The 25,465-nt window shown below is 40.5% G+C and overlaps 3 protein-coding genes across 3 annotated transcripts in view; all 3 read left to right on the top strand.

The window, feature by feature from the left end:
- Positions 1–25,465, top strand: part of LOC309340939 (uncharacterized protein) — a 178,406-nt gene that overhangs the window by 116,842 nt on the left and 36,099 nt on the right. The window lies entirely within an intron of this gene.
- LOC309340600 (zinc finger and SCAN domain-containing protein 12-like) overlaps positions 1–25,465 on the top strand; it is a gene marked incomplete at its 3' end in the record, with an annotated part of 98,844 nt that overhangs the window by 57,492 nt on the left and 15,887 nt on the right. The window lies entirely within an intron of this gene.
- On the top strand, positions 4,886–14,139 carry LOC309341008 (uncharacterized protein). Its single transcript, XM_081860385.1, has 2 exons — positions 4,886–4,994; positions 11,898–14,139. The coding sequence occupies exons 1-2, from the start codon at positions 4,961–4,963 to the stop codon at positions 13,835–13,837; spliced, it is 1,974 nt and encodes a 657-aa protein (XP_081716511.1). The 5' UTR covers positions 4,886–4,960; the 3' UTR covers positions 13,838–14,139.

The raw sequence follows: 25,465 nt of genomic DNA, 5'->3' as shown, positions 1-25,465 counted from the left end.
TGTGTGTGTTAAGCTATCTAACAGAATACTAATACTAAATTACCCACCTAAATTTCAAGGGAGATGTATTTGGCTCTGCCCACTTGGCCCTCAGGGGGTTTTCCAGATACATTCCTGGCCCTCAGAGCAAAGAAAAAGGGACCCCACCCCAGGAGTCTGCCTTGAGAGTGGCAGAGAGTTCAAGTGCAAAAAAGGAGACAGAAGCAGGGGAGTGGGGGTGGGGGTGGGGGGAGCAACTCCTGAGGACCCCTTGGTGAGGACCCCCACTAGAGCCAAGCATCCATTTCCCACAAGATACAAATGACTCCCTTGTCAGTCAGTTCTGACTTCATGCATTGACTGGAAGGCAGGAGCAACAAGGCTGATTCATCTCCCATAAATCCTTTCAGTTGCCTCCACATTTTGCATTGCAATCTTTCTTCTAGGAGAGCTAGAGGCTGCTTCTTCCTCCTCTTCCTCCTCCTCCTCCTCCTCTTTCTTCTTCCTCCTCTTCCTCCTCCTCCTCCTCCTCCTCCTCCTCTTCCTCCTCCTCCTTCTCCTCTTTCTTCTTCCTCCTATTCCTCCTCCTCCTCTTTCTTCTCCTTTTTACAAAGGCCCTTTCCACCTGGCCTAGGGGGTGAGGCCCAGACTCACCCTGCCCTACTGTGTTAAATATCTATTCTGAAGTTGACCTCCTTTGTAAGGTTTTATTTTGATATCTTTAAGAGAATATTTGTTTTCTGCTATGTTGCTTTGACTATAGACTATATCTTTGACTTTCTTCCAATGGTTTTATTTCTATTCTATTGATTTTGTGGGATGTGAATCTGCAGTCAAGTACAACATTCCTATAGTGAACACATTAGGAGATGTTTTCTACCACTCAGGAGAAGACTTCCTGTTTCCTCCTGAGCTGGGACAGACTTCCACTCCATGTGACTTGAAGAGGGTGCAGTCTGTTGTACTAGCATGGAGGAGCACACGGCCTCCATGTTCTGATCAGTGTGTCTTCTCCATTTTCTATGTTGCTGTGCGTTTGGGGAAGTGACTCCTTAGTCGCAGTCAATTGGGACTAACTTCTTTATGGAATAGTTCTAGTTGTTATGTAACCTAAGCCTGCCTTCAGGGATATGTCTGTAAACCCGAATGAATGGTTTGGGCTGTGGTGCAGTCCAGCCCTGGTTCCCTCCAAGACTCATCCATGCTTGCTCAGGGAACTTTTCTTCTCCTGATATTAGACAACTTTTGTAACTGAAGAATGTATTTGCTTTGTAGGATTTGCTAGAGCTTTTCATTAAGACAGACAGAACTTGGCAGAAGGCCAAAGGGTTCCTTCCGATCTCTCAGAGGCTTCCTGGGAGCACAAATGGATGAGCGAGACACAGCTGGCCCTGAAGCAGGAAGAGGCCATGCCATCCAAACTGGGAGCAGTGGGGGATTCTGGGAAAACTCTGTGCAGAATATTCTGGGTGAGGAGGACACCCTCCACTCAGAGGTGCAGAGCCAGCAGTTGAGGCAGTTCTGCTGCCAGGAGGCCAAAGGACCCCGAGAGGTTTGCAGCCGACTCTACCACCTTGACCATCAGTGGCTGAAGCCAGAAAGGCACACGAAGGCTGAGATGCTGGACCTGGTGATCTTGGAGCAGTTCCTGGCTGTCCTTCCCCCGGAGATGGAGAGCTGGGTGAGGGACTGTGGAGCGGAGACCAGTTCGCAGGCGGTGGCCCTGGCCGAAGGTTTCCTCCTGAGTCAGGCAGAGGAGAGAAAGCAGGTGAGAGAGACTTTCCTCTGGATACTCCCAAGGGGCTCCAAACAGGCCGGAGAACATCCAAAAATGCTCTCCTAATGGCGCATCCTTTTTCTGGGAAGGCATCCATGGAATGAGATCTCACACCCTTCAAGTCTTTGTCATTCTCTTTGTAATATTTCTCACCATTCATTCTCTGTTTTGAATCCTTGTTGGTCTTTCAGGAAAATGATCATTTTGCAGAAATGGACCTGGATTCCTGTGAGACAGAGAGGCCTCTGTTGGACATCAGAAAGAGGCATCAGGGTAAGGAGGGAGGAGTTTTTTCTCTCTCCATTTGGTCATATTCCTTTGGCTTTGAACAGGATGGATTTGAATCAAATCATTTGTTTTTACAGAAAATCTCATTCTTGCTGGTATAATCTTAATATTTACAGCCAGATGAAGGTTTCATTTTTAGAATAATAAATTTCCGGAGTGGTTTTTACAGTTTTATCAAAGATTACTGATTTGGTTAGAAATACATAGATAATTATGGAATTATTGTCAGGATCCCTAAGATAGCTGTTTATATTTGGACAACTTTTCTGCTGTACTTTATTGGAAGGAGAAAAATAAATACATAATCATTTCCTTAATAACAATTTAAATATTTTATTTAACTAAAACAATAACATTACAGCATATGTATCCATGTTTTTTAACTGGCATACAGTAGTTAGAGATTTTATTGTTTGGACAGTGCCAGTTGAGCCCTGGGAAGAAGGGCCTGGAACCCGTGAACTCTTATTAGTTGAGTGGCAAGAAATTCGAGGTCTCGTCAGGGACTTACAGATCCCAGTTACCACCCAAAGATCCCAAGACTTGTGGAGTATTCTGGTCTCAAGGTTGCATTTTCATTTTTACTGCTTCACACTTAGCTACTTGTGCAGATCTATTCCACTCTGTAATGGTTCTAGGGGTTGCTCGTGCGTAAGTTGCCGCCACTCCTGGCTAGGTTACCTGGTTAAACCTTTCCTGGCTGGACAGCCCTTCACTTCATGGCTGTTCAGTCGTTAGCAGAATCCGTCAGTGGGCGTTTCTTGAGCTTCTTCCAGCATAGCAGTTCTTTACCGCCAAGTCTCCTCCTACTCTCCCTGCGTGGAAGTCTTCTGCGCAGGGAGGGTGTGGGCAGCGGAGGACCCGTGCTCTCCCCGCTGGTCTCCGGCGAGGAGTCCTGGAGCCCCTTCACCGATTCCCCCATCTGCCCCCCTTCACCCCTGGTGTTACGCTGATTTCCTTCCCCAGCAGATGGGCTGCCTCTCTCCCTGCTGGGCCCCTCTCCAGCATCGCTCTGGAGCCTTCCCTCCGCCTCTGGCTCCGATGGCAGTTCCCTGACACACTCCAAACAATCTATTCATTGAACCTCTTTGAACTTATCATTTAAGATACAGATAGGTAGCCGTGTTGGTCTGCCATAGTCAAAACAAAATAAAAAAATTCCTTCCAGTAGCACCTTAAAGACCAACTAAGTTAGTTCTTGGTATGAGCTTTCGTGTGCATGCACACTTCTTCAGATACACTGAAACAGAAGTTTCCAGACCCTTCTATATAGTGAGAAGGTGGGGAGGGGTATTACTCAGAAGGGTGGTGGGAATGGGTGATTGGCAGATAGCTGTGATGAGCCTGTTGACGACTCTTAACGACTGCAATGGGTCTTACAGGAAAAAGCACAAGACAGAGAAACTGGAATCACAAGACAGAGAAACCAGTAGGAGAACACTTCAATCTCCCAGGACATTCTATACAAGATCTCAAAGTAGCTGTTTTACTACAAAGGAATTTCAGAAATAGACTGGAAAGAGAAGGTGCTGAATTGCAACTTATCACCAAACTTAAAACTATGGACAGACCTGGTCTGAACAAAGACATTGGATTCTTATCTCATTATACATGACAAAGCCATTTTTCACCTTCTCACCCCTTGCTTTTTCCTGTAAGACCCATTGCAGTCGTTAAGAGTCGTCAACAGGCTCATCACAGCTATCTGCCAATCACCCATTCCCACCACCCTTCTGAGTAATACCCCTCCCCACCTTCTCACTATATAGAAGGGTCTGGAAACTTCTGTTTCAGTGTATCTGAAGAAGTGTGCATGCACACGAAAGCTCATACCAAGAAGTAACTTAGTTGGTCTTTAAGGTGCTACTGGAAGGAATTTTTTGTGTGTTATCATTTAAGAGTAAATGGTTGATTCTGTGTATGTAAATTTGCAAAGGGAGAATGGGATTAAGGTTTTCTCCTCAACTCTGTATGTTTATTTTATAGCATTTTTCCTGTGAAGAAAAGGCATGATTTTTGCGGACACAAATTCACTCTTTTAAGAACTGCAAAAACAAACATCTGTGATAATATCTTCATGTTAGAAAAACTGCCCCAAATATTCTTACAGAAACCTCTGGAATTGCATGACATTGTGAGTGGATTAATGGAATTCATTTACCAAAAAATTTAGACATTGTATATAAAGGCTCATGCTACATAATTAAAAACAAATCCTTATTTCCTTATGAATAGCCTTTGAACTATAATGTTACTTAAATAGAAAACTATCAATAGAAAGATTTTTCCTCCAAAAGCAATTTATTTTTAAAAATCAGATTTAAATTTTTAAAAACCCTGTTTATTTTATATATTTTCTAACCATTGCTTTTCTAACCTACCATGGTTTTGAAACTCATCTGTGGGTTCTTTTCATCTTTTGTTGGGGGAGATAGTGGGACCAAGAGCCCAGAGGTGGGGAGATATATTTTTCACAACTAACATCTGAAATGCACCCAAACATCCAAATGCACTCAGCAGGCCAGACTTTCTCAAAGGCCCCTCTGTAGTTTGAGATGCACTGATTTACCTGTGAGACAAGAAGGCACTCTGGGCCGCCCCCTTACCTTTTTCCTCTTGCAGGTGACACAGTGATACTGGCTAGACCTCTTCATCCATCTCTGAATGGGGACAGAATGGAAGCAGCGGCTGTGGAACCAGATCAGGTCAGGGGAAGCAGCATTGTGGGGACAGAGGCCAAGGGGTGGAACAATGTCCTAGCTCAAGGAGTGGTGGTGAACAACAGTGCTGTCTCATAGGAGAACATTTCCCTTTTTCTTTTAGGGTCCAGTGTGCTTTGAAGATGTTGCTGTTTGTTTCACCGACGAAGAGTGGGAGTTGCTGGATCCTGACCAGAGAGCTCTGCATAAGGACGTCATGGAGGAGAATCGTGGGATCGTGGCCTCTCTTGGTAAGGCCCATGTGGGATCATAATATCTGTTTTTAAATTCAAAACAGCTCTCTATGATGAACCTCATATATTTTCACAGAATTCAACAGTGCCCCTTACAACACCTGGGATTTTAATATTCCCACCATTAACCTTGAACAGTAAATTACTGTTTTTTCTGTGGATGTTCTTCCTCTGGTTGCAGCTTCTTAAACAAGTATCATTCTGGTCTGAACTCCCCGACCCTTTTGCCTGCAAACTTCAGAGTCATTAGGGAAGTTGAAGTAGCTTCTGTCTAAAGTAGGCTTTCTATTTTTGTTTTTCCTTCTATAAGCTTTTGGTTGACAAAATAGAAGACTGACAAATCTGGAAATGGCAGATTTCTGTGTTTATGTATTTTTCTTTGTGTGTTTTTGTATTCCTTTTTATGCACAATAATAAAAGAATAGTAAAAATAGTATGTATATATAAAAAAAGAACAGTAACAAAAATGCAAAACAGAAAGAAATTTAGAAAACCATTAGAAGGGGTTGAAGGAAGTCTAAGGCTGTCAAAGCCAAAGATTTATTATGTGGTATTGGAGCTGTAATGTTGGAAAATATGTGCAACTAATATGTGCAACTAATTTTTTTAAAAATAATATTTATTAAATTTTCCAATAAGAACATACAAATACAAAACAACTACAATAAAAACAAACACAAACAAAAAACAACAATTATAATTTCAAAACTTATTTTCTCAACCTTATTTCCCCGACTTCCTCATACCTCACCGTTTTGTATTCTAGTTTCATTATCCCATCAGCAACTCCATTCCCTTATTTCCCAAAAGTTTATTACTATTTCCATTCCTTTTCTTACTCTAATGTCTCTGAAAACCAATATTTTTAAGTCCATGTCAATCTAGCATTCTTTAATCTTATAATATTTGTTAAGATAGTCCTTAAATTTATTCCAATCTTCTTCCACTGTCTCTTTCTCCTGGTCTCGGATTCTGCCCGTCATCTCTGCAAGTCCCATGTAGTCTGTCATCTTCATCTGCCATTCTTCCAGAGTGGGTAGATCTGATGTCTTCCAATACTTTGCGATAAGGATCCTTGCTGCTGTTGTGGCATACAAAAACAAAGTTCTGTCCTTCTTTAACACCACATGGCTGACCATACCCGGGAGAAAGGCTTCTGGTTTCTTCAGAAAAGTGTATTTAAACATCTTTTTCATTTCATAATATATCATTTCCCAGAAAGCCTTAATCCTTGGGCATGTCCACCAGAGGTGAAAGAATGAGCCTTCATTTTCTTTACGCTTCCAACATTTGTTATCTGACAAGTGGTAAATTTTTGCAAGCTTGACTGGGGTCATGTACCACCTATATAACATTTTCATAATATTTTCTCTCAAGGTGTTACACGCCGTAAATTTCATGCCGGTGGTCCACAACCTTTCCCAGTCAGCAAACATAATGTTATGACCAATATCTTGCGCCCACTTAATCATAGCTGATTTAACTGTTTCATCCTGCGTATTCCATTTCAGCAGCAAATTATACATTTTTGATAAATTTTTAGTATTGGATTCTAACAATTCTGTTTCCAGTTTCGATTTCTCCACCTGGAAGCCAATTTTCTTATCCATCTTATAAACCTCCATTATTTGGTAATAGTGGAGCCAATCTCTCACTTCATCCTTTAATTTCTCAAAACTCTGCAATTTGAAGTTACTACCCTCCTGTTCTAAAATTTCCCAATATTTCGGCCATATACACTCCATATTTAGTTTTTTCACAGCTTTTGCCTCCATTGGTGGAAGCCACCTTGGAGTTTTGCTCTCCAGTAGGTCTTTATATCTGATCCAAACATTGTACAATGCTTTCCTGACAATATGATTTTTAAAACCTTTATGAACCTTAACTTTGTCATACCACAAGTATGCATGCCACCCAGAAACATTATTGAAACCTTCCAAATCTAAAATGTCTGTGTTCTTAAGGAGCAGCCAATCCTTCAACCAGCAGGAAGCTGCTGATTCATAGTAAAGTTTCAAATCTGGCAGGGCAAATCCCCCCCCCCTTTCCTTTGCATCAGTTAAGATCTTAAATTTTATTCTGGGCTTTTTGCCCTGCCAGATAAATTTAGAAATATCTCGCTGCCATCCCTTAAAACACTCCATCTTATCAACAATTTGCAATGTTTGAAACAAAAATAACATTCTAGGCAATACATTCATCTTAATAGCTGCTATTCTTCCAGACAAAGAAAGCTTCGACCAAATTTCTAAATCTTTTTTCACTTGGTTCCAACATTTCTCATAATTGTTTTTAAATAAGTTCATATTTTTAGCTGTCATATTAATCCCCAAATATTTTACACTCTTAACCACTGTTAAACCTGTTTCATTCTAAAACCTCTCCTTCTCTCTTACTGTTAGGTTTTTCTCTAATACCTTAGTCTTTAATTTATTTAATTTAAATCCTGCCACTTGACCAAACTCTTGAATTAATTCCAAAACCCTTTTCGTACTGGATTCCGGCTCTTGCAATGTAAGTACCAAATCATCTGCAAATGCTCTCAATTTATATTGTCTCGCTCCGACCTGAACCCCTTTAACCAGCTGGTCCTTTCTTATCATGTTCAGCAAAACCTCCAGGACCGAAATAAAAAGTAGTGGGGAAATTGGGCACCCCTGACGTGTCCCTTTTTCTATCTTAAGTTCTTCTGTAATAATATTATTTACAATTAGCTTTGCTTTTTCTTCAGAATAAATTGTGCCTATACCGTTTTCAAAACCTTGGCCTACCCCCATCCCATGGAGATTCTTCTTCATAAAGGTCCAAGAAATATTGTCAAAGGCTTTCTCCACGTCCACAAATATCAAAACAGCTTTTGTATTTATATTGACTTCTAACATTTCCAAAATATCTATTATGTTCCTTACATTATCTGATAGATGTCTTCTCGGGAGGAAGCCCGATTGATCCCTATGAATCTCCCCCATCAAAACTTTTTTCAATCTCTTAGCTAAAATGTCAGCAAAAATTTTGTAATCCACATAAAGAGATTGGACGGTAGTTCTTAAGTTGGGTCTTTTCAGTCTCTGTCTTCGTTATAAGCGTGATATAAGCCTCTTTCCACGTATCAGGTGCTTCTTTCCCCTCAAAGATTTCATTACAGACTTCCTTCAAAGGTTGTATTAGCCATTCTTTTAAAGCCTTGTAATATTTGGAAGTCAGTCCATCAGGTCCCGGAGATTTGCCCAGTTTCATGTTTTGAATGGCATCTTCTATTTCTTGTTCAGTTATTTTCTGATTCAGAAGCATTTTGTCTTGACATGAAATTTCCTTCATCCCATTTTTCTTCAAGAATTGTTCTATATCAATCTCTTTCTCTGGCCCTTGTGCATATAATTGTTTAAAGTATCTCTGGAAGCAGCTTCTAATTTCAGTTGGATTGTTAATGTTCTTTCCATCCACATCTAAATTTGTCACTGTATTTAGTTTTTGTCTTTTCTTCAATTGCCAAGCCAAAAATTTCCCGCATTTATCAGCAGATTCAAACGTTTTCTGTCTCATTTGTTTAATTTTCCATTCTATTTCTTGGTTCATCAGTTCCATATATTGCATTTGGTATAATTTAATTTCTCTCAAGATCTCCTGAGACTTTGGTTTTGATCTCAATTTCTTTTCTCCTTCTTTAATTTTTTCTAATTTCTTATCCTTTTTCTCGTTTTGGCTTTTCTTCTTTATTGCATTTTGTTGTATCAAGAAACCTCTCATAACCGCTTTGCTTGCGTCCCAGATTACTCTTTTTTCCACATTAGATCTCATGTTAATTTCAAAATAGTCTCTGAGTGTTTTTTGGGCCTTTTTACAAAATTCTTTATCTCTGAATAATGAGTCATTCATCCTCCATCTGAAAGTGCCAGCTGTTGTTTGGTTCATCTCCATCTTCACGGCGTTATGGTCGGAGCAAGTCTTTGGGCAGATTTCCACTTTTTTTATCTTTGATGCCAGTCCTCTAGTAACCCATATTTGGTCAATTCTAGTCCAGGTCATTTTGGCTTCAGAAAAGAAGGTTCCTTCTCTTTCAAGAGGATTTTTTAATCTCCAAATATCGACTAAGTCCATATTGTCAGTCATTTCAAAAAATGTTTTTGGTAGCCTTCCGTCTTTAGAAATTACTTGTCTTTGTGCTTTGTCCATGTTTGTAGAGACAACTCCATTCATATCTCCCATCAAAATTATATTTGAATCCATGTAGTCCAACAAAATCTCATGCAACTTTTTAAAAAATTCGGATTTGCCTTCATTTGGTGCGTAGATTCCTAGAATCAAACATTTCTGGCCTTGTACTTGGATTTCAATTGCCAGATATCTTCCTTGTTCATCTTTAAATATTTGTTTCGGCATCAATCTATCCTTTGCATATATAACCACTCCTCTTTTTTTCACTCTGTCAGATGAAATAAATTCATGTCCTAGTTTTTATTGATAAGTAGTTTTCTATGTGTTCTTGTCACATGTGTCTCTTGCAGGCAAATCAAGTCCAATTGTTGTTTCTGTAGAATATGAAAAACGTTCTTCCTCTTCCGAGGAATATTGAGTCCATTACAGTTCCAACTCAGTAGTCACAGGGCCATGATGGGATTATTTACTTACTCCTCCTACTGCTCCCAATTGTTGCTCTTCTTCTGTTGGTGGCTGTAGTCCAAACGATAAATTTGCCAAGTCCAATATTCCTTATTGTTGGCTCTTCTCCAAGTTCTGCTTCCTTCACTAAGTCTTCTTCGTGATCTCTCAAGAATTTGTCTTTTGTCACTCAGTGTCCTTAGTCTAACTTTCTTTCCTCTGTATTTGAAAGATAGGCCTTGAGGGGAATTCCCACCTAAAGAAGATTCTGCTTTTTTTCAGTAGTACAACCAGATCTTTGTAGTCTTCTCTTGCATCTAGAATAGGCTTTGGGATATCTTTGAAGATCTCCACGAAAGAATCCTCAATTTGCAGTGTATTTTGATAGTGCAAATTTAAAATTTTATCTCTTTCCTCCTTTGATCCCAAAGTAATCAAGCAGTCTCTTGGCTTGTTCTTTTTTTGTCTTATTCCAAGTCTGAATGCACTCACAATCTTAACTTCCTCCCCCTGCAGGCCTTCTTGCCAAAAGTCATAGAATTCTTTTATAATAAAGTCCACCAAGTTGTCCTGTTCACTTTCTGGGACAAATCTTAATCTTAAGTTACGATCCCTCCTTTGAAGATCTATCATAGCAAAGGATAAATCATGGTCCGCCAGTTTCTTTACAACCGGTGGTATTTTTCCCTGAATTTCGGTTGCAACCTCCTTTGCCTCCTCAGCAATCTTTCGGGTAGTAGCTGATTCCTCTAGGAGTTTCCCAATATTCTGAGCATTAGCAGTAACTTGAGTTCCCAATTCTTTTAGGCTAGAAGTATTCAGATCAAGTTTTTTGAGATCTCAGCTACTTATTTACTTGTATCAGTCCCTTGTTTCGTTAAAAATTCCAGAGATTCGTTTATTTTTCCAAGAGCTTTCGTCAAAGCATCTTCTGCAGACATGGCTTTAGGTTTTGTTTGTGAGGCCGCAGCTGCTCCTATCAATGAGGTCCTTCTTGGCTGTGTAGTGCTGTAAGTTTTGCCGAATCTGAGGTTTTTCTCCTGAGCCTGATCTATCTTTCCTTTACCATCTGCCATGCCACTATCAGCCAGGCCAAGGTCAGTCCCACACTCCTAGATTTGTTTTTACTAGTAAATTTCCAGTGGCTCAGCTTCTAGTTGCTTAGTTGTTTCTCACAATGTAACAAAGTCTCCTCTAGAGGGGGGAATTCCCAACTTGCATTCACAGTTCACAGTTCTTACAACAGATATATTGTCTCAAAGTCCCCCCCCCCCCCGTCTCTCTAAAAAGGAGAAAGTCCCCAGTTCCAGCACTTTTTTCTTAAATAGTTACAAATATGTAACAGTCCAGGTAAAAGTCCTCAACACTGTATCTTTCCCAGTTATTTCAAGGCTCTCACTTTTGACAGTTCAAAGTTCTTTCTCCCTTCTTACAGGGCAGTCCGTTCCTAGGATACAGAAGACAATGGATAAAATTCAATTCTTTCATTTCATGCAGGTTAAATAGTTCAATGACAATTCTCCCTCACCGCTCCTGCCCGCTAAATGAGGGGGTATCTTGCTTTTAGGCAATGGCTTTGTTATTCAAATGCAATCCTCAAAGGTTTCAGTTTAATAGTTTATTTGCTTTCTTCTCACTACAATGCGGTAAGGCAGACTTCCTTTTTGTACCTTTCCCGTGGTGGCCAATCTTTTAAACTTTCAAGCAATTTAAGTCTTTGAATCTTTACTCTTTAAAGTCCAATTTAAGCTTTTAATCCTACTCATGAGTAGATGCTTTCAGGATCAATTTGCCGGAGGAAATCAGCGCTCTCCGATAATGGCAACGCGGCTTCGCTCCACAGGCTGGGTAGCGGCTCTCAGCACCGCGCTCCCCCCGACACCGTTCCAGAGCCGTTAAAAAGGCTCTTTCGCAGTTCGGAGGGGTCGTAATGGTACCCGCCGAGCCTCCTTGTTTACAGGCTTCTCCACCTGTAATTTTTAAGGGTCCCCGCTTCGCCGTAGCGGCAGGACCCGAACCCGCGGAGCAGACTTCTCCCGGAGCTCCGGGGAAAGTCTGCCATTAATTGCTGGCGCTGACCGGAAGTCTAATATGTGCAATTAATAATAATAATATATATATATTAAATTATATATCACAGGTTCCCCTAAGGATGTCAGTTGAACCCCGTGAATATATGCACCCAACCCCTTAGTAAACCCATCCATCTAAACCACTTGCGTTATGCCTCTATTACCAATGTTAACAACTATTCCTCATTAATTTCTCCCTGAGACTCTAATCCATTTCTCTTCATTGCAGATGGCGAGCGACTGGAAATCAAGAACAAGGGTGACCATGACAAAATGGAGAAGCCGTGTCAATATCTTGAATGTGGAAAAAGTTCCCATTCTACTTCCCATCAAAGAAATGCCATTAGGAAGAAACCATATCAGTGCTTGGAATGTGAAAAGAGCTTCAGTACAAGCTCCTCTCTGAGTTCCCATCAGAGAATTCATACAGGGGAGAAACCCTATCAGTGTGTGGAATGTGGAAAGAGCTTCAGTCAGAGCTCCAGTCTCACTTCCCATCAAAGAATTCATACAGGGGAGAAACCCTATCAGTGTGTGGAATGTGGAAAGAGCTTCAGTCAGAGTGGCCATCTCACTTCCCATCAAAGAATTCATACAGGAGAGAAACCCTATAACTGTGAGGAATGTGGAAAGAGCTTCAAGAAGAGCTCCTCTCTCACTTCCCATCAAAAAATTCACACAGGGGAGAAACCCTATCAATGCTTTGAATGTGGAAAGAGCTTCAGTCAGAGTGCCCATCTCACTTCCCATCAAAGAATTCATACAGGAGAGAAACCATTTCAATGTGTGGAATGTGGAAAGAGCTTCAGTCAGAGCTCCAAGCTCACTTCCCATCAAAGAATTCATACAGGGGAGAAACCCTATCAGTGTGTGGAATGTGGAAAAAGCTTCTGTCAGAGCACCGACCTTACTTCCCATCAAAGAATTGATACAGGGGAGAAACCATATCAGTGCTTGGAATGCGGAAAGAGCTTCGCGAAGAGCTCCTCTCTCACTTCCCATCAAAGAATTCATATAGCGGAGAAACCCTATCAGTGTGCGGAATGTGGAAAGAGCTTCAGTCAGAGCTCCAATCTCACTATGCATCAGAGAATTCACACAGGGGAGAAACCCTATCAGTGTGCGGAATGTGGAAAGAGCTTCAATCAGAGCTCCAATCTCACTATGCATCAGAGAATTCATACAGGGGAGAAACCCTATCAGTGTGTGGAATGTGGAAAGAGCTTCAGTCAGAGCGCCCATCTCACTTCCCATCAGAGAATACATACAGGGGAGAAACCCTATCAGTGTGTGGAATGTGGAAAGAGCTTCATGAAGAGCTCCTCTCTCACTTCCCATCAAAGAATTCATACAGGGGAGAAACCCTATCAATGCTTTGAATGTGGAAAGAGCTTCAGTCACAGGCACAGTCTCACTTCTCATCAAGTAATTCATACAGGGGAGAAACCCTATCAGTGTGTGGCATGTGGAAAGAGCTTCAGTCAGAGCGCCAATCTCACTTCCCATCAGAGAATTCATACAGGGGAGAAACCCTATCAGTGTGTGGAATGTGGAAAGAGCTTCAGGAAGAGCTCCTCTCTCACTTCCCATCAAAGAATTCATACAGGGGAGAAACCCTATCAATGCTTGGAATGTGGAAAGAGCTTCAGGAAGAGCTCCAATCTCACTTCCCATCAAAGAATTCATACAGGGGAGAAACCCTATCAGTGTGTGGAATGTGGAAAGAGCTTCAATCAGAGCTCCAAGCTCACTTCCCATCAAAGAATTCATACAGGGGAGAAACCCTATCAGTGTGTGGAATGTGGAAAGAGCTTCAGTCAGAGCGCCAATCTCACTTCCCATCAGAGAATTCATACAGGGGCGAAACCCTATCAGTGTGTGGAATGTGGAAAGAGCTTCAGTCAGAGCTTCAGTCTCACTTCCCATCAAAGAATTCATACAGGGGAGAAACCCTATCAATGCTTGGAATGTGGAAAGAGATTCAGGAAGAGCTCCAATCTCACTTCCCATCAAAGAATTCATACAGGGGAGAAACCCTATCAATGCTTGGAATGTGGAAAGAGCTTCAGTCAGAGCTGCAGTCTCACTTTCCATCAAAGAATTCATACGAAGAGTGGAAAACCCTTCATTATACAACTTTCAGTGCTAGGGAAAAACACACCGGTTTAAACAGGCCTTTGGCTGATTGACATCTAATGCCCTTTTAAAATGTGGTGGGGAGTTGGGGGTTACAGGTTTTGGGCTGTGTGTTTTGTGTTTTAATTGTGTGATTTTATGTTGTAACTGTCCTGTGACCTGTGAGTGTAGGGAATGGGAGCCAGCTCTTAGAGTCTGAGGGGTCTTTGCCCCCCAAAAAGATATTTGAGGGGGCCACCCCCCCAGTTCATAGCAACAGCCATTCAAATGGCATGCTTGCACCGCATCCTCTGACTGTTTAACTGAGGCGGGGCTTACTAAACCCCTCCTATATTTTATTCAAGTTGGCACCCCTGCTATAGGGCGCTATAGAAATGAAAGAAATATAATAACACCATCTTGATCGCCTTCATCTGCACATGTTCCAGCTTGACAATATCCTTCTTATTATCATCATTTAAAAAAAATATGTGCCTATCATCTGAGGATTTCACGGTGCTTCACAACATAAACAGACAGGTTGAAAGCAGGGCTTTCTCAAAAACAAGTTAAGCCCGATAAATCTCTCTTTTTCATTTCTTTTTTTGGGTGCAGTTACAAACCTTGTTGATCAGGGGGCTGCTGTGAAAATACTGCATCTCAATTTCAGTAAGGCTTTTGACAAAGTCCTCTGCGACATTTATGTGAGGAAGCTGGTAAAATGTGGGCTGAATGAGGTAACTGGTGGATTTGACTGACCGAACCCAAATTGTCCTCCTCCATGGTTCCTCCTCATCCTGGGGAAAAGTGACAAGAGGGGTGCTGCAGGGTTCTGTCCTGGGCGCGTTGTTGTTCAACGTCTTTATAAATGACTTGGATGAAGGAACTGAGGAGATGCTTATCACATTTGCAGTGTGGCAGAAGGCAGAATCAGTTCAAGGGCAGGAATAGTACCAATTTATTCTGCCTTGATCAGGCTGCACCCAGAATAGTGTGTTCAGTTCTGGGCTCCATAATTGAAGTATCTTAAATTTTGTTTGCCCAGGGAAATCAAGAAGGTGGAGGAACACAATCCATCTTCCTTTTATAACACGTGGCAAATGTTTATTAAATATATAAATTGTTAAAACTGTTGCAGGAATCCACCCAACACTCACGGGAAAATGTATCGTGGTCTTTTAGAACAGGCATCCCCAAACCCTGCGCTCCAGATGTTTTGGGACTACAGCTCCCATCATCCCTAGCTAACGGGACCCGTGCTCTGGGATGCTGGGAATTGTAGTCCCAAAACATCTGGAGGGCCGAGTTTGGGGATGCCTGTTTTAGAATAATGAAATGAAACTTTAACACATGACATGCTGAAAGTCTGAAATTCCATCAGGACAAGTTACTTTTTGTTTACTGTTGTAACTATTGCTTTCTGAATATTTATCTTCTGTACCATGAAGATAAAGAAAAATAATGTTTTTTAAAAAGGAGATGGGGAAATCATGTGTACTATTCCATCAATCTGCTTGCATGTGTTGAGTTTTATTTGGAGACTGTAACTCCAAGTAATTTCATTATCTGTATGTGTTTCTGTGTGTTCAGCACACATGATTGCAGGTGAGACTGAATAAAACACTTCATCGGAAAAATTAGAAGCATCTAATGTTCCCTGGACTTTTAATAATAAATAATAATAATTTTATTATTTATACCCAGCCCTCCCCAGCCAAGGCCGGGCTCAGAGCGGCTTACAAGCAATAATAAAAACAAGATGAATGGACTTCCGGTTCCGGTCGCGGACAGTGAGGAAGCGCAGAGAGCTCCGTCTCGGTTCTCTGAGCGTTGTAGAGGTTTGGGGAAATGCGCGAAGGCTCAGCGCACCCCTAAAACTCCAAGGGGGGGACCCTTGGGGGATAAGGCCTCGGCAGCGTGGGAGCGGCTGCTTCGCCTCCGCCGGTCCGCCAGGACGTGAGGACGAAGGAAACGCGAGCGCAAACGAGGGACGCCGACTCTACAACGCGATGCCTCGAGCTTCTGCTGGGAATGCGACGAGCTTCCTTAAAGGTTGAATGGGAGCCTCAGCGTTTAGTGGATTTGTCCCAGTGAGAATTTTGACCTAAAGCTGTTGGTCACCTGGTTGTTTGAAGAATGTACTACGGAGTCCACTCAGCGGAGGAGTTAAGACGGCGCAGATGCGAAGCCGTAAGAGTGAGGAGGTTTTCGCTATTAATCTGACTGTGTGAGTAGGTACTGAGTTCAAACTGAGAGCCCACGAGGAGGTCGTGAGGAGGATTTTGAGGACTTTATTTTAGTCATAATTAATAAGGAGGTTACTAGCTGGGACTATTTTTACTACTGTTATTAATGCTTTTACTGTTTAATTATGCCAGACGGACTTTAATTAGGTTAAACGGACTTCAACCAGACCAAAGTGGACCCTGTTTGGAGAGCCTCAGACGCCCATGCCCACGTGCTCATGTTACTTATTCCATTCACTGGGAATTAATTTAACCCTCTAGAGGCGTCTTGTGGTGCCTGCAGCCTTCTCTCTTATATTTTCTCTTATATTTTGTCTATGCCCATTGAAGTGTTTTGTGGCGCCTGCAGCTTTCTCTCTTATTTTTTTGCCTGTGACCTTTGAAGTGGACTGTTTGGAGGAGGTGAACAATAATAGAGAGAAGGAGATTGGCGCAGAGACTCCATGCTACAAAGATTCAAAGGACTTTATGAAACCGAAGGTCTTTAAGGATTTAAAGTTTGATTAAGGAAGGAGGGAAACAGTGGGGGCACCCCCAGCTACCCTCATATGCTTTTGTGATCTCCTGACCCATTGAACTGAGTTATTGTGAATTATTTGTGAGTTATTGACCTATCGAATTGAACTATTGTTTTATCGAACTGGACTAATTAACGAGGTCATTGGAGAGGTTATTGGGTAATCTGACTTGGAGTAATCTGATTTGATTTACATAGGACGACACCTTCACTACGGCCTGAGCTGAGATTGCTATTAGCCCCTAGCATCACCGGAGTACTAACCCCGGATTTATCCCAGTTTTGCTCTTGCACCGCAAGCGTGTAGGACTTTTTGGAATCTTGTGAAGCTCTCAGGACTATCACCTCCTGATATATTTCTTTGTTTGTTTGTGTGGTTTTTTTTGTGTTTCTTTTCTTTGTTTTTTTTTTTTTTGTGAAGATTTGGGGTTTAGGGAAGGAGGGGGGAACTTGTGTTACTGGTGAGCTTGCGGAAGGAGAGAGCAAATAAAGATGTGGAAGGACGGGAAAGAAATGAAGAGAGGGGGGGGTACCCCGGGGGATAGAAAATCATCCCGTCAGGAAGAAATCAAGGATTTGGATAATCTATGGGCAAGAATAAAGGAGGAATTTAAGCAAAATGAGATATATATGGAAAACAAATTGGGAGAAGTACAGGAGATGATTGATAAGAAGATTGAAGGGGCGGTTGGAGAACTCTCAATTAAGATTCAAGAGCTATCCACGAAGTCTAAAATAATTGAGGAATCTAATAAAAAACTGCAGAAGGAAATGAGAGAACAGAAAAAGGAATCCGTTAAGATGAAAGAGGAGATAAAGGAAATAAATATATCACAAGATAAGATTTGGGACAATCTGGCCATGTCTGAAATGCGTCAAAAACAGCTACACCTCAAATTTAGGGGGGTAGCTGAAGAAAGAAATGAGGATATTAAAGGGAAAATGATTAAAGAGCTTTCTAGGTGGTTGAATATAAGAGAGGAAGAGATGGCCATGACGGTAGAGAATATATTTAGACTGACAAAACCTCCACATTTAAAAGTAAACAGATTCCTAGGGGACTGCTTAGTGATTCTTAATTCATTGGAGATGAAAAATCGGATTTTAAGAATGAGTTACCATAATAAATTAAGAATTGACGGCAGGCCTATCGTTATTTACAAAGAAATTCCAGTCAGGCTGCTGCGCAAAAGAGAAGGGTACAAATATTTGGTGGCAGTCCTGAAAAGGAATGGTATTCAATTTAGATGGGAATTCCCAGAGGGGATTACCTTTTTCTATAAAGATAAAAAATTTAGATTGATGGACTTGCAGGAGGTGGAAAAGTTTATGAGAAGATATGAGAAGGACCTTGGGAAGGTAGAATCCAGATTGAGAACCAGAGAGGGGGGAGAGGAGGAAGAGAAAGAGGAAGGGCAAGAGAGACGGCTGGGGAAGGAGGAGAAGGGGATGGAATCAGGAGATGAAGAAGATGAGGCCGCGGTGGGGAAAGAGGCGGCGGAAGAAGAGGAACTTCCAGAGAACAAAGGCGTTAGTTTATAATTTGAGAACCTGATTAGAGAGTCTTTTTAATAATAGTGGATACATTAAAACTCTTGTCCTGGAATGTGAATGGTTTGAATGAAAGGGTTAAGAGGAATAAAATTGAGAAAGCTTTGAAAAATAAGAAATATGATGTGATTTGCTTTCAGGAAACCCATATTGCTAAAAAGCACAAGCATATTTTGGTGAATAAAAGATTGGGAGTAGAGTTTGTCAACTCGGAGACAAGTAAGAAAAAAGGGGTGGTAATATATGTTAAAGAAAAGTGGGCACCTGCTTTAATTTGTAAAGATGATGAGGGTAGAATACTGGGAGTTCAACTAAACTATCGGGGAGAAAAAATTAATGTAGTTACGGTCTATGCACCTAATACGAACAGAATGGAGTTTTTTAAGAAATTAGAACGTATGTTATTAGAATTAGAAGACCATAAATTAATCTTATTGGGGGATATGAATGGAGTACCGGTCCCAGAAATTGATAGAAGTGAAAAGAAGGGGAGATTAGACCGAGGGAAACTGCCGAAATCTTTTAATGATATGGTTGAGAATTTGGCATTGATTGATATATGGAGACATAAAAACCCGATTGAAAGGCAGTTCACTCACTACTCAGAGCCCCACCAGAGTTGGGGCAGAATAGATCAGATATGGGTGTCAAGTACAGTTCCGCTGAGTGTAATAAAATGTGAAATCCTACCTAGGACTCTTTCAGACCATTGCCCTTTAGTCTTGGAAATTAAAAAAGCAGTAAGAGGACAGTATAGGTGGAGAATGAATGACTATCTATTAGAAATTGATGAAGTTAAGGAAAGGGCTAAAAATACTCTGAAGGACTACTTTGATTTAAATCTGAATGGAGACACCCCTATAGATATAACCTGGGACGCGGGGAAAGCGGTCCTTAGGGGTTTCCTAATACAACAAAATAGTCATAGAAGAAAACTCAGGGAACAAAAGAAAGAACAAATTCTCACCCAATTAAGAGATAATGAGAGGAAATTAATCATAAATCCGGGGGATAAAGAGAGTATTCAAATGTCTAAAGTACTACAGGCCCAATATTCGGCCCTATTAAACCGGGAGGTTGAATGGAAAATCAAAAACATGAGGCAGAAATATTTTGAGTCGGCAAATAAAATGGGAAAGCTACTAGCGTGGCAGTTAAGAAAAAGGAATAAACAAAATGGGATTAATAAACTTACAACGGAGGACAACACGACGGAGGACGCAGATGAGATAGAAAGAAGGTTTATCCAATATTTTGAAAAGCTGTATGAAAAAGGAGAGGAAAACAGCATGGATATAAGTAATTACCTGGTCCAAGGTGGGGGGAGATATTTAACAGAAGATGATACTCTGCAACTTAATAAAAATATCACTATAGAGGAGGTGAAGGAGGCCATTAATAGGATGAAGTCCAGCAAGGCCCCAGGGCCGGATGGTTTGTCATCAAAATACTATAAAACCCTGGGGGAACATCTTGCGCCTGTGCTTACAGATGTTATTAATAATATTCTTCAAGGAGGAAGGGCCCCCGACACCTGGAGGGAGGCATTCATTACCTTAATATCAAAAACGGAGAAGGAAAAAACAGATATAAGAAATTATAGGCCAATCTCGTTACTTAATTGTGATTATAAGATCTTTGCTGATATTATGGCTAACAGACTTAAGAAATATTTAAAGAAATATATTCATAAAGATCAAGCGGGCTTTTTACCAAACAGGCAGCAGAAAGACAACGTACGCCATATATTGAACATTATTGAATATTTAGATATGAGAACAGATATTCCGGCGGCCTTGATGTTCATCGATGCCGAAAAGGCCTTCGATAATGTTTCGTGGGAGTTTTTAATACAATGTATGAAAATGGCAGGAATAGAAGGACCTTATATGGATGGCATCAAGACTATATATTCTGAACAACGAGCCAGGTTGATCATTAATAATAATCTCTCTAAACCTTTCCCGATTATGAAGGGGACTAGACAGGGCTGCCCCTTGTCGCCCCTGTTATTTATTATGGTTTTAGAGGTTATTGCAAATAAATTGAGGGAAACGGTGAATGTAAGTGGGATAAAAATAGGGCAAAAGGAATTTAAGTTAAAGGCGTACGCCGATGACCTGGTCCTGTCTTTGGAGAACCCCCTGGTCAGTGCGAGTTGTGCACTAGATCTGTTAGAGGATTTTGGCAAGTTGTCAGGATTTAAACTTAATAGGAAAAAAACTAAAATCTTGATAAAAAATTTGGATCCACAGACAAAAACTAGGTTGGAAGAAAATACTGGAATTCAGGTTGTGAATAGGGTAAAATATTTAGGAATCTGGCTCTCCCCAAAAAATATAAATTTAATGGAAGATAATTATAATAAGATCTGGCAGGAAATTAAGAAGGATTTAGACACCTGGCACAGATTGAAATTGTCTTGGACAGGAAGGATGGCTGCAATAAAGATGTGTGTCCTCCCGAAGTTATTATTTTTATTTCAGAATATTCCAGTAATTAAAGGTACCACCTGTTTTAAGAACTGGCAAAAAATCCTGACCAAGTTTATATGGCAAGGGAAAAGAGCTAGAGTGAAGTTTAAATACCTTTCGGATTCGAGAGATAGGGGCGGTTTTGCAGTCCCGAATATAAAGCTCTATTATGAAGCTGCATGCCTCTGCTGGATAAAGGAATGGGCCATTCTAAAGAACACAGATATATTGGACTTAGAGGGCTTCGATATAAGATTTGGTTGGCATGCCTACCTGTGGCAGGAGAAAGGGAAGGTCCACAGGGGCTTTTCTAATCATATTATCAGAGGCTCTCTACTAGATGTTTGGAATAGATACAAGAAGGTGATTGAAAAGGGCATACCCTGGTGGCTCTCCCCGATCGATATTGTTAAAATTAAAAAACAAAATATGACAGGTGAAAGGTGGACATATGAAGATTTATTAGTTAAAACGGAAGAGGAATGGAAAATTAGGCCTTATGAGGAGTTGAAGAATAAAATCAAGGAATGGTTACACTTTCACCAAATTAATGCATTGTGGAGAGAACACAAAAAATTAGGGATGAGCGAAAAAAAATCAAAATACCAAGTGGAAATCCTGGAAAGCAATAATAAACTCCTCTCTAAAATGTATAAACAACTATTGGAGTGGGACACCAAAGGGGATGTAGTGAAAGGTGCAATGGTAAAATGGGAAAGGGACCTGGGGCACAAGGTGGACTATACCAAATGGCAAACACTGTGGAAAAAAGGTTTGAGGTTCACAGCTTGTGCAACCCTTCGGGAAAATTTAGAAAAAATGATACATCGCTGGTATTTGACCCCGGCGAAGTTAGGAAAGATGTACAGGAATGCTGACAACCTATGTTGGAGATGTAGGGACAGTGTGGGAACCTTTTTTCACGTCTGGTGGTCCTGTGACATGATTAAAACATTCTGGGGACAAATTTATGAGGAGTTGAAGAAGACTTTGAAATATAATTTTCCCAAAACCCCTGAGGTGTTCCTGTTGGGCATGATAGAGGATGAGATAAGAAATGAGGACCAAACCTTCTTTCAATACGCTACTACAGCGGCGAGGATTTTAATTGCACAGAAGTGGAAATCCTCAGAAATACCTTCGGTTGGCGACTGGCAAGTGAAACTGTCTCAATATATAGAGTTAGCAAATTTAACACAAATAATTAGGCAACATAAAATGACTAAATTAAAAAACGATTGGAACAAATTTTTAAATTATATTAAGAATAATCTAGGAATTAACATTGTAACAGTAGATAATAGTTAATGCTTACGGCATTGTGAGTAATCCAATAATATCTGCAGAAACTATATATGATTATGTAACCCAAAGCTGAGCTGGATGGAGGTCTTATTCTCTTAGGGAGTTTGTATATCCTATCCATACACTATATTGTATGTTTGTCTGACTTATAAAATTGGTGTTATATTAGTCTGTTCTATATTTTGATATCTTGTATTTATATGAGAGACATGTTTTTAAAGTATTTTCGTTTTTCCTTTTTTTCTGTACAAAAGTTATGTTTAATAAAGTTTTCAAAAAAAAAAAAAACAAGATGAATGATTGCAACTTAAAAACAAAATTAAAATACAACATTGAAATATTGAAACATTAAAATATTAAAATGTAACCTCATCGCAGGAGGAGAAGGAAAGGAAAAAAGAAAGAGATGGAGGGAATCAAATTGGCTCCAAGCCAAAGGCCAGGCGGAACAACTCTGTCTTACAGGCCCTGCGGAAAGAAATCAGATCCTGCAGGGCCCTGGTCTCATGAGGCAGAGCGTTCCACCAGACCGGAGCCAGAGTTGAAAAGGCCCTGGCTCTGGTTGAAGCCAATCTAACTTCCTTAGGGCCTGGGACAACTAGGGTGTTGTTATTTATGGACCTTGAGGCTCTCCGTGGGGCATACCAGGAGAGGCGGTCTCATAGGTATGAGGGTCCTAGGCCGTATAGGGCTTTGAAGGTTAAAACCAGCACCTTAAATTTGACCCTGTACTCCACCGGGAGCCAGTGCAGCTGGAAAAGCACTGGGTGAATATGCTCCCATGGCAGAGACCCCGTGAGGAGCCTCACTTTCTGCACCCGCTGGAGCTTCTGGGACAGCTTCAAGGGCAGCCCCGCGTAGAGCGAATTACAGTAGTCAAGCCTGGAGATGACCATCGCATGGATCACTTTTAGGGCAATGCATGGTGCTTTTGTTTGACACATAAAAATCTGGCTGCTTCCAAAGACTTGTCTGTCTCCCGAATACCTGGAAGGAAGCATATATCACATTGATTCCTAAAAAAGATCTAGACACTCTGGAAATGAAAAATTACAGGCCAATTTCATTATTAAATAATGACTATAAACTATTTGCAGACATAATGGCAGAAAGATTAAAAAAGGTTTTGAATAATAAAATACATAAAGATCAATCAGGCTTCCTCCCAGGGAGACAATTAAGGGATAATGTAAGGAATTTGATAGATATTATTGAATACTTGGATACGAAAATAGATAGACAGGCGGCCCTGGTGTTCATAGATGCCGAAAAGGCATTTGATAATATTTCGTGGGACTTCCTAAGGAAAAGTTTGGAAATGATGGGAATGGGAGAAAAATTTAGAAGAGGTATAGAAGCAATATACAAGGAACAGAAGGCAAAACTGGTAATAAATAACACTACAACAGATTACTTTAATATATAAAGGAACTAGACAAGGTTGCCCCCTGTCCCCTTTATTATTTATAACAGTATTGGAAATACTCAATGAGAGATTGAGGGGGGCAACAGAGGTCAAAGGAGTCAAGGTAGGAAAGAGAGAATATAAAATTAAAGCCTTTGCGGATGACATCGTATTAACTCTAGAAGATCCAAAACATAGTGTAAAAGAAGCTTTACAAAAAATTGAAGAATTTGGAGCAGTGGCAGGACTCAAGGTAGACAAAAATAAAACCAAAATGTTGGTTAAAAATTTAACTAAGGAAGAAACGATAGATTTGGAACGAAGGGCGGAAATTACTGCAGTTAAGAAAGTGAAATACTTCGGAGTATGGATTACGGCTAAAAATATAAATCTATATAAGGATAACTACGAGGTCATCTGGAGGAATATAAAGAAAGATTTGGAAATCTGGGGGAGGATGAAATTCTCCTTTTTGGGGAGGATAGCAGTTGTTAAAATGAACATTCTGCCCAGAATGTTGTTTTTATTTCAAACTATCCCCGTACTTAAAGGCTTAAAACAGTGTAAAGAGTGGCAGAGAGCCCTGGTGAAATACATCTGGCAGGGGAAAAGACCACGGATAAAAAAGAAAATTTTGATAGATAAAAAGGAAAGGGGGTTTCTCCCTACCGGATTTGAGCTTGTACTATGAGGCGGCGTGCCTACTTTGGCTAAAAGACTGGATAAAATTGGAGAATGGAGATATATTGGATTTGGAAGGCTTTAGTAACAGGTACGGGTGGCACTCGTACCTGTGGTATGAGAAGGTGAAGGTCCACAGGAGCTTTCTGAATCATATTTTCAGGGGACCAATATACCAGATATGGGAGAGGAATAAAAATCTCCTCGAAAGGAAGACCCCCTGGTGGATCTCACCAATAGAGGCTTTAACGGTTAGGAAAACTAATATGGAGGACAAGAGCACCACCTATGAGGAACTTCTAAGAAAAACAGAACAAGGGCCCAAACTTAGACCTTATGAAGAGATAAAAAATTCACTCACTAGTTGGTTGCAATACCACCAGGTGAATGATTTGCTAAAAGAGGATAAAAAGAACTTAGGTTTTGAAGATAAAAAATCAAAATTCAACGTAGAGGTAGTAGAAGGTAAGAACAAAACATTGTCTAGAATATATGATATGTTACTAGAGTGGCATACAAAAGATGAGGAGGTGAAGGAGGCAATGATCAAGTGGGCAATTGACTTTGGCTACAGTATTGACTTTGAAAGGTGGTTGGAACTCTGGAACAGTAATATAAAGTTTACGGCATGTATGGCACTGAGAGAGAATGTCTGGAAGATGTTATACAGATGGTACCATACGCCGGTGAAATTGGCCACAATGTATAGATTAAAGAATAAGAAATGCTGGAAATGTGGTGAGGTGGAGGGAGACCTTTACCATATGTGGTGGCTATGTAACAAGGTGAAAGGCTTTTGGGAATCAATATATAATGAGCTTAAAAAAATATTCAAGTATACCTTTCCCAAAAGACCTGAAGCCTTTTTGTTGGGAATGACCGGTAAAGAAATCAAAAAAGAAGATAAGACGATATTTCTTTATGCCACCACGGCCGCAAGAATTATGTTGGCACAATATTGGAAATCGGAAACCATGCCCAGCATAAATGATAGGCAGGTCAAAATGGTAAATTATGCCGAGCTTGATAGACTAACAGGTAGAATACGAGATCAAGATGAACAGAAATTTCAGAAAAATTGGAGTAAATATTGGAAATATATTGGAACAAATTTATAAAGTGAACTGGCGGGGTTAGAACAATTCTATCAGCGATTGATTTTAAGACTAATAATCAAATACGTAACGGAGGAAGATATTCGATACTTACCAAAAGGGTGGAGGGGAGTCCAGGGCTCGGTAGAGCCCCAAACACTATGATTTTTTGATGGTTCTTTATTTTATTTTTATTTTTATTTTTATTTTTTTAATTTTCCTGTATAGTTTGGGGAAGGGAAAAACAACTTATGTACTTATAATGTTATATTCTACTTTGTATTCTTTTGTTATCTTTGTTTGTTTTTTGCATAACCTGAATAAAAATGTATTTTAAAAAAAAAAGACTTGTCTGTCTCTGCACCACAACACTGCTTTGGAACGGCTTCTTTCTGAGTGGTGGTTAAAA

The sequence above is a fragment of the Podarcis erhardii genome (assembly GCF_964252035.2).
Source record: "Podarcis erhardii genome assembly, chromosome: 4".
NCBI classification, from domain to species: domain Eukaryota; kingdom Metazoa; phylum Chordata; class Lepidosauria; order Squamata; family Lacertidae; genus Podarcis; species Podarcis erhardii.
The sequence above is the reverse complement of the archived record's forward strand: the minus strand, read 5'-3'. Positions and strand labels throughout refer to the sequence as shown.